This window comes from Bos indicus x Bos taurus, chromosome 22 (genome assembly GCF_003369695.1).
Source record: "Bos indicus x Bos taurus breed Angus x Brahman F1 hybrid chromosome 22, Bos_hybrid_MaternalHap_v2.0, whole genome shotgun sequence".
Classification (NCBI taxonomy): Eukaryota; Metazoa; Chordata; class Mammalia; order Artiodactyla; family Bovidae; genus Bos; species Bos indicus x Bos taurus.
This window is the reverse complement of record NC_040097.1, coordinates 45,982,810-45,991,857: the sequence shown is the minus strand read 5'-3', so window position 1 is coordinate 45,991,857 and position 9,048 is coordinate 45,982,810. Positions and strand designations below refer to the sequence as shown.

Here is a 9,048-nt window from a genome sequence, read left to right as displayed (position 1 = left end):
CCATCCTTGGCCTCTTTGTTTGTTGCACTCTCCGGGCACCTGTCTCCTATTCCCATCACCGTGTGGCTCTGGGCAGGGACTTCAGTGTTCCCATCGGGAGAAAAGTCCAGCCCACCGGCTACCCACCTGCCTGAGGGCGGGGGAGGTCCTCAGGGACAGGCACTGCTGCTCAGGAGGGGCCAAGGGCACTCACCTGGACAGACTAGGTTGTCCCACTCCCCACCCGGCCCACCTGGGTTAGATCCTTCAGGGCCCCGTCCTTGTCCCTTTTGACAACACTTTCTTCTCCTGGGCCTTCCCCTTCCACCCTCTCCCATCCATACCTCAGGGAGAGTAGAAGGATGGCCCCCGCCCCACTCAGACCTGGCCAATGAGCCTGGAAGCCAGAGGGATGGTGGGAGGCTCTGAGGTGCAGTTTTCTGTCTCTGTCTCCCCCAATCCCACCCCACCTCTTCCTGCCCCATCAGGGCCCTCCATTTCCCACACCTCTTTGACCAGACCAGCAGCTCTCTAAAAGCAGCAGCAACAAGTCAGGCTCACCTCTGGGTCCTTAACAGGCCTGGACAGGCTGGCATGCTGTTGGCATGCAGTGACTACTTGATGGCCAGCTGGCTGGGTACATGGTGGCCTGGGAATCTGTCTCCCCAGCTGGTCTGGGGCTTCTAGGATCTCAGGGGCCGAGTCTACCTTGCCCGGCGCCCCCTTACCTGGGGCAGTGGAGCTGCTCGACAAGTATTTGTGGAACTAATAGAGGAGATACTGAGGGCTGAGATTTATTGAGTGCTTACTGTGTGCCATCCACTGTGCCAGCACTTGGCACCTTTTAATTCAGTGAGTCCTGAAGAGGGATTCTGCTGGGGGAGTGGAGCAGACCTCTAAGCTGGCCCCTCCGTGTATGTGTGTGTGTTTAGAGGTAGATAAAATGGCAACCCACTCCAGTGTTCTTGCCTGGAGAATCCCAGGGATGGGAGAGCCTGGTGGGCTGCCGTCTATGGGGTCGCACAGAGTCAGACACGACCGAAGCGACTTAGCAGCAGCAGCAGCGGTACCTTCCTGCTAGAGAAGACCAGTCACTTGTGTTACTTGTGCAGTGACTCACATAGGCGGCATACATACTGTGAAAACCCCCTCCTCAGGGAAAGTCATCCACAGCTTCCTGGACCCTGCCTGTTGGAGCTCTTCTTCAGGGATGGGGCTGAGGAGGGAGTCCATGCTGGCCCCCTACTTGGAGCCGACCCTGGATGGGGTGACAGGTCTAGAGACCTCAGCAAGTGTAGTGAAGGCAATCAGGATGAAGGGCCCCTCAGGTTTCCTGGGCAGGAAGTTTTTCTCTGATGCTACTTGAAGGGAAAGGGCCAGGCAGGACCCGTGAGCGTGGAGTCAGCACCGTCTTTTGGCACATGTGTATACATATGATTCATGCTCCCAAGTCTCGGGATTTGTGTGTGTCTGTGTCTTTGTGTAGGCCCATGTGAGCAGAGATGTGGCTACCCTCCATGGAGCCACCCCTCCCCATGACAGTAGTGGAGGGGGTGACCCTGTGGTTGTCACCGAGGGGCCTGGAGCTCTCCTGCAGCAGCCCTCCCAGCTCAGCCCTGTGCCGTGGGGAAGGAGGTACACTCTTCCTTTGCCTGGACCCACTGCCTCAAAATCCTCTTGCTGGCCTTGCCTCTGCCCTCTGCCGCCAGTGCCCACCAGCAAAAAGAGGTGCCTCTTGGAATAGCTGGTGGGGGGCAGAGCTGCCCAGTAGTGAGTAGCATGCCCACCCTGGGTAATCTGCTCAACTGGAGGCCCCGGCTTTTGGAGGCCTACAGGCCAGGGTTAAATATTAGTTCTGTGTCTTTCCATGAGCCTCAGTTTCTCCATCTGTAGAATAGGGTGACAACCACCTGGGTTATTGGAGATCTTGATGGGGGTCAGGTTTACACAGTAGATGCCCACTCACTGGGATCTGCAATGATCGTGAAAATAATCATTATTATTACAAACCTAAGGGTCTGAATCTAAGGAAGAGCCCTAAGGTGTGGGTTGGCAAGATGGCTAGGACCATAGTGCCCCCCGAGTCTGCAGAGGGAGGAATGCCCAAGATGGGGCCATGGTGTAGAATTGGCCTAGGGCTGTGAGGATGCTCTAGTGAGGGGGATGGAGTGTGGCTGGGTGGCTGGGGGCTGCTCCCAGCCCAGAGCCCTCTGCATGCTCCTGCACGTGTGGAGCCCTGTGGGCCTGCAGGGTCCCCTGCAGGGGACGGGGCAGTGAGCACCTGCCCAAGGGACTGCATCTGTTCGTCCACAGCTGGCGTCTCATCCCAGAGCTCTTGCTGATGCTGACAGGGTGTCGGTCTCCTTCCCTGCTGTGGCTAAGCATGCCCGGGGATATTGCCCTCCTGCCATGGGATATTGGCTCTGGTCACCTTTGAAGCGCCTCTTCTGGGAGCAAGGGCCCAGCTGGCTGTTTCAGGTTGGCTTCCAGGAGCAGATGGAGTCCTCAGATGGAGCCTCGTCCTCTCAAGGCCTAAGGCTGCCCTGTCCAGCCAGGCTGACGGGGCTGCCCTCCTAGTGCTTGTCTGCTTTCTGCTGCCGCAGGGCCTGCAGGAAAACCCCTTTCACCTGGTCCAGGGTCTCATGGTACATTCGGAAGTCCTCCTCCTTTCCCTGCAGGGCGTTGCCTAGGGCAGCCTTCAGCATTTCATTCTCCTCCACCTGGATGGCCAGCCTGGACCACACAGAGAGAGGGCTCAGCATGACTGAGCTGGCACGTGTGAGCACGTGTGCATGTTTGCGAAGGGCCGTGGGGCTGCCGGCATAGCTGCTCTTCACACTCAGGGTACTCTCTGACCAGTCCCCTCCTCTCAGGGACCCTCGGGGAATAATACCATCTGGGATTCCTCTCTGGGCCCACTCACAGCTGCTGGGCCTAGTGTCTGGTAGTTCTCCAAAATGTTGACTGCCTCAAGGCATGAGTACTAATTTATAGAGGTTCCCCTTTCTTCCTTTCCCACCACTGCATTTGACCTTAAAAAGTTTAAGTGAATGAGCAAAGTGGGTTCAGTAACCCACACATGATAAAGCTTTTCTTGGGACCATGAGATCTTTAGTCATGGTTGGGTCTCTCTGCCCCCTGATGGCCGGCCACTGAATGGCAGGCTTAGAACCCAGGACCCTGCGGGACCAGCCTTCTGGGCAAATAGAAGTCACGAGGGGAGCGATGTGATCCCTCTGCCTGTCAGGGCACCTCCACCCATGCAACATCACCCTTTTCAGAAAAAGGGGCAGGGAGCACCTGGTGGTCAGCTCCTCCATCTGGGATTCCATGGGCACACTGGAGAGCTGGGCGGAAGATGGGTCCTTCCTCTCACTTTCGCTCGGGTGGTGCCTGGTGTTAGAGGCAGGCAGACCTGTGGGGCAGCAGTGGCTACTTTCTGTGATCCGGCCATGGCTCTGTGTTAGCACCTCCCCCTGCCCAACCCCGAACTGTCCACTTCCTGCTTTTCCACTTTGTGAAACATTATACCTCCTTCAGGGTATAGGCTGCCTCCCTCCAGGCCCTGCTTTGTACTGAGATGGCTCCTCTTGTTAATGTTTCCATATTTGCATTTTACAAGTTTCTGGAAGTCAGCTGGGCCTGAGGTCTGGCCTGCAGGCTGGGTCTGAGTCTAGGTCATGGACCTGATGCTCTCTTACCATTGGCCCCTCACCTCCAGCTCTATCCTTACGTATAGGGGATCCAGGGTGGCTGAGTCCAGGGGACAAAGAGTGCTCAGAAAAAGAAATCAGAGCCCACCCAGTGGGGAACTCCAGTACTATCACAGCATCAGAAAACCTCTGTGCTGAATAAGACCTCAGGGGCGGCCTGGTGCAGGGTAAGTCACCTGACATCAGCAGCCCTGGCTTTTACCTCCTGCTGTGTGGCCCCAGGTAAACCGTCAACTTCTCTGAGCTGGTCTCCTCACCTGTTTCATGAGGAGAATAGTTCTTGCCTCCAGAGCTCTGTGAGGCCACAGTGGATGCACGTCTGGCCCTCAAGGCCTGTGTGATGGAACCACCACCTCAGCACTTCATGACTTCCCTACCTCACTTCATATTCCCCTCCCCATGCTCCAGTCTCACTGCCTCCAAGCCCCCAGCCATGTACCCACCTCAGGGCCTTTGCACTTGTTCTTCCCGCTGGTATCTATGCCACATCCCCACCCCCTTCTGCTGTCTTTGCTCAGATGTCAGCTCATCAGTTAGGGTGACTGCTCCACAGAAATCAGCTGCTCTCCGTACCTCCTGTCCCCTTCCTCTTCTATGAGCCACAGCACCTGCCTCTATCTGACCTACCATCCTTTGCTGGTTTGTTTATGGTTCTCTTCCCCACTGGCATGGAACTGCCACAAGGGACCTCATTTCACAATCAGGCTTCCTATTGTATAGGTGCAGGGGTGTGCTGTGCCCCCCAGAGGGGTGCTGCATTTCCCAGGTCACAAGCAGCATGCACAGAAGCCACGTGGTCACTTTCTCTCCAGGCAGTTGCCCCTTCCTTGTCCAGGCAGTGCCAGAGTAGTTTTTCTTACTGTGGCTTAGCCCTCCCTAGTTGGAGGCTCGGCCAAGGAGGTAAGTCCAAGGTCTGGAGACACTGTATCCCTGAGGAACCTGTTCTGAGAGCTCAGCAGAGCTAAGCCCTGTACTCCTTCCCCAGCCTGTACTCTCAGCAGCTCCTGGAAGGCTCATGGAGTCTTGGCTCTGCTGGAGGGAAAAGGGCTTTACTCCTTCTCCGTGCCCTACTTCTGGCACATCCTACAGTGTTCTGATCTCACCTGCCCTGGGAGAAAAGATCTAAGTGTCCTTGGCTGGGGGAGGGGTACTGGGGTGTTGAGAGGCAGGGAAGTGGGGACAACCGTCCACGCCAGAACCCAGAGGGGTTGGGATAGAGCTATCAGAGAGAGGCAGACCCATCATCTCCTCACTGAAGATTCTCCCTCCCCAGAAATGGCTTCTGGCTCTGGCATCTCGCACCCCCACTGCCCCCACGAGATGCTGCCACTTGCGGTCCAGAGACTGTACCTTAAGAACCACTGGGTTAGAGCCATAGAACTGAACTTTTAGTTTAGGACACCTAAACTGCCCTCTGCAGCTGGTGTGGTCATGTGACTAGGATCTGGCCAATGGGATGAAAGCAGAAGTGACTTGTGGAACCTTAGGGTCCTGCCCTTGGAAGCTAAGGGGCTCAGGACAGAGGGTAGAGCCAGGCAGTAGCCCCTCCACCAGGGTGGAGCTCAGCCTGCCTCTGCTGCTGTGTGTGCTCTCCCCCAGCCCCCAGTCAGAACCAGGAGCCCCAGAGCACCGTCAGCCCACATGGCCCTGGGCCGGCCCCACCCCCAGCCCTACCTGTTTTGCTCCTGGGGGCTGCTCTCTGAGAGGCTGACATCCTGCCCGGCTCCAGGCGCATCTTCTCCAGGTGCTGCTCCAGCACCACGGCGCGATGCCGCTCTTCCTGCAGCCTCCTCTCTGACTCCAGAAGCTTGCTGTTCCTCTCCTCCACCCTGGTGATGAGAGAACAGGGGCCACCATACTCCCTGGCACCTGCTCAGACTCTCAGAGAGCTGGGCACGTCTTACACCAGTGGGCACAGGCTCCGTTCTTCCTTATTTTTATTGCAGTAACATAGATATGTGCATTTAAAAACCATATAGTTCTCTCTAAGCCTTAAAATGAAAAAAAAAAAATGCAGCCTCTTCCCACCCCTACTCACTCCCAATTCCTGCTCTCTAGAAGCAACCACTTATACCGCTTTTAGCTGTTCCTTTCACTACTGCCATATTTCTACAGATGCTTATGCTGCTATTTTTTAAGGCTTAAATATAATCTTATGAGTATATCTTATGCAACATGAGATTTTAGTTTTATTTTGGTACTTTCTCCTCACCAAACAGAATCACCTCACCACTTCCCAATGTAGTTATATTACCCTTATTGGGGGCTGAATGAATGTTAGGTAGCGTATTTGTTTTCTATTGCTGCTGTAACAAATTACCACAGACTTAGCTTAAAACAATGCAGATTTATCACCCCATGGTTCTGTAAGTCAGAAGTTTAGCAGGTCCTGTTGGTTTCTCTGCTCCAGGTTTTATAAGCCAAAATCAAGGTGTTGGCTGAACTGGGCTCTTACCTGGAGTTTCTAGGAGAGAATCTGCTTCTAGGCTTGTCCACGTTGTTGGAAGGCTTCAGTTCCAGTTGAAGGACTAAAATCCCTGTTTCCTGTTGGTTTGTTGGCTGGGTGACTTTCAACTTTTAGAGACTACTGGGCCCTCTCCATCTGCAAAGCCAGCCGGGTACCCTTTTCATACTGTCTCTGACTTTTTCTGTAGCACCTCTCTGACTGACCCCACATGGAGAAATTTCTCTGCTTTTAAGGGTTCAAGTGATTAGATTGGGTAATCCAGGATAATCTCCCTGTTTCAGGGTCCATGATGATTATTACATCTGCAAAGTCTCTTTTGCCATATAACATAAAGTATTCACAGGCACAAGAGTGGGGATGGAAGGACACAGGGAACAAAATCCTGTCTACCACAGGGGGTTACATTAGGACACTCAAGAGGCAGTATACTCATGATTACTTTTTTTTTTTTTGGCCATGTCACACAGCATGTGGGATCTTAGTTCCCCAACCACAGATTGAACCGGGGCCCTCTGCAGTGGAAGCGCTCCAAGTCCCGACCACTAGACTACCGAAGAATTCTGGACATTTTCTTTCTTATTTGCTTGTTTTGCTTGGGGTTAGTGATTGCTTTCTGTTTGTTATTATGATTATTTATTATTTTCTATATACTTGTCATGAATTTATGGGCCTTCAAGTCCTTGTTATTTGGTTATTTCACCAAAGGATCTGATTATTTTCTCACTGAGTTTGAGGCTATGGTCCTTCTTATGGTGACGTGTGGCATTTCAGACTTTTGTGATACCAAAGGACTCTTTGAGGTTTCACCCCAGCAAAGGATCACATACACACATAGACCCATGCAAATCAGAGTGGGAACCTGGAGATGTAAGAACAGTGATGGAGGAAGCGTTCTTCCCACCATCCCACCTTCCCGGTGTTCTTCTTCCCTTCCTTCAAGAAGGAGCAGAATGCTAACAATTTTGAACAGAATACAACTACCAACACAGAACTGTATGCCAACACAGTATACAGCTACTAACACAACCTGTTAGTGTTGCGTTAGTTCCTTGAAACTAACAATGTTAGTTTCAATGTTCCTTGTTACTTTGAATGTTCCTTGAAACTGTATTTGCTAAAGCAAATGACTAACACAACCTAAAGGTGCATCAACAGGGGAAAGACCAAAGGTAACATATTCACACCATGGGATATGGTAGAATATGATGGAGTTGTGCTGCTCAACACAGTGGCTGCAGCCTCGTGTCCACATGTAGCCATTCAAATAAAAAGTCATGAAAATAAAATGTAAAATTCAGTTCCCAGAAGGTCTGGGTATCAGCTAAGAGAGAATCACACACGTGTGACTCTGAGAGTGTCTTTTGAATGTTGTACCCTAGGTCTCTTGCCTGCCCCACCCTCACCCCAGCCCTGCATGGAGAGGCCCTGGAAGATAAGGCGCTACATGGAGAGAGAGGCGACGTACACAACAGAGGCGCCCCTACCGAGCTAGCTGAATGGAGCATGTGCGTGATCCCGCTGGCATCATGTGAAGCAGGATTACCTAGGCTGCCCACAGAAGGGTAAGAAAAAATCAGTCATATTTGAGGCCACTAGGTCTGGGACGGTTTGTTAGGCAGCAGTAGATAACCGAGTCAGCTTGCTTCACACCGCACTGCCCCAGACTCAGGTGCAGCTCAAAGAAAATGGCAAAGAAAGCCATAACCGAGTATGTTTCTTCCCTTGGGTAGGCTGGAGGCTTGTGCTAGCCATTATATTTCAGTGACAGAAAAAGAATTTATGTTACTTTTTCTTATTTGCTTGAGCATGTCTGAAATTCCTACCCTCTCTGTGTACATACTACTGAAAAGAAAATAAAGCTGATTACCCCTCACTGCTTAGGCAGTTGCCATCCCAGCACCTCAGCTCCTTTGGTGACTTACTCCATCTTTTCCTTTGGCAGTTTGCCCCTCCTCCACTTAATTTATTTATTTATTTTTTTTTTGGCTGCAGTGTGTGGCATGCAGGATCTTAGTTCCCTCACCAGGGATCAAACCCATGCACCCTGCAGTGGAAACACGGAGCTTTAACCACTGGGCCACCAGGAAAGTCCCAGCGTTCCTCCATTATGTGAGCATCTGGAGGTCCTTCCAGTAAGGGTGTCTGGCCTTTGTCCAGGGTTGACATGTGAGCCACCCAGGCCAGCTAGACCTTCTCTCCCAGGACCCACTGGCATAAGAACTGAAATCCACTGGGCATCATTCTCATGGCCCAGGAGAGACTACTCCAGGGTTCCTGCTACCAATATCCCTGGACCTTCTTGGGCTCCTCTTCTGCCCTGCACATTGGAGACGGCCAGCACTTTCCCGCTCTCCTTTCCCTTGAAGGAAAGGGAGGCCAGAATTGGTTTCTGTTGTCACCAAAGAGCCCTAACTGACATGTGACATGGCCTGTTCAGGGAGATAATCAGCGGTATCCTTTATATTTTTCAGTGTGGATGTCACATGGTTGGGCCATGTGTTGGCCTGGGCAGCCACAGTTCTTGCCAAAAGTATCACTTGAGAGAGGAACACTGGTTTATCCGAATAGAAATCTGTCAACAACCCCTTAGAGGAAACCAAACCCCCGGTCCACTGCCTCAGGCCACACGCTTCCCTCCCCCAACCAGGAAAGCCCCAGCTCCCATCTCTCGGTGACCCTTTTCCTCTTTGTTATTTCAGGCCTCAGTCTCGCGTGGAACTTCTTCCCACCGCAGCCCGCAGAGACACGGAGTGCAGTGCTGTGCTCATCCTAGATCTTTCTTACTGGTGAGTTGACTTGACTGATTTACCTACTTCAGAGTCCCTTCCTTGAGACTCCCACCTCACGGCCACGGCAGAACACAAGTGTGATGACGGGGCCCCGAGACTG

The 9,048-nt window shown here is 52.6% G+C and overlaps 2 protein-coding genes across 9 annotated transcripts in view; one reads left to right on the top strand and one right to left on the bottom strand.

Moving 5' to 3' along the window:
- The window catches only part of LOC113881004 (atypical chemokine receptor 2-like), a 99,180-nt gene that overhangs the window by 3,068 nt on the left and 87,064 nt on the right, over window positions 1-9,048 (top strand). For all 7 annotated transcript variants that reach the window (XR_003507904.1, XR_003507902.1, XR_003507903.1 and 4 more), the window contains exons 2-3: window positions 7,539-7,721; window positions 8,859-8,945. The gene's annotated coding sequence lies outside the window, so the exon portion shown is untranslated. The remainder of the gene's footprint in view (window positions 1-7,538; window positions 7,722-8,858; window positions 8,946-9,048) is intronic.
- The window catches only part of CCDC13 (coiled-coil domain containing 13), a 34,374-nt gene continuing 26,078 nt past the window's right edge, over window positions 753-9,048 (bottom strand). The window contains exons 14-16 of one of the 2 annotated variants that reach the window (XM_027523748.1): window positions 5,367-5,521; window positions 3,280-3,394; window positions 753-2,712 (exon numbers count right to left, since the gene is read on the bottom strand). In XM_027523748.1, the coding sequence (XP_027379549.1) occupies window positions 2,553-2,712; window positions 3,280-3,394; window positions 5,367-5,521 (430 nt within the window). In that variant the 3' untranslated portion in view covers window positions 753-2,552. The remainder of the gene's footprint in view (window positions 2,713-3,279; window positions 3,395-5,366; window positions 5,522-9,048) is intronic. The other variant, XM_027523749.1, reaches the window with a different exon arrangement.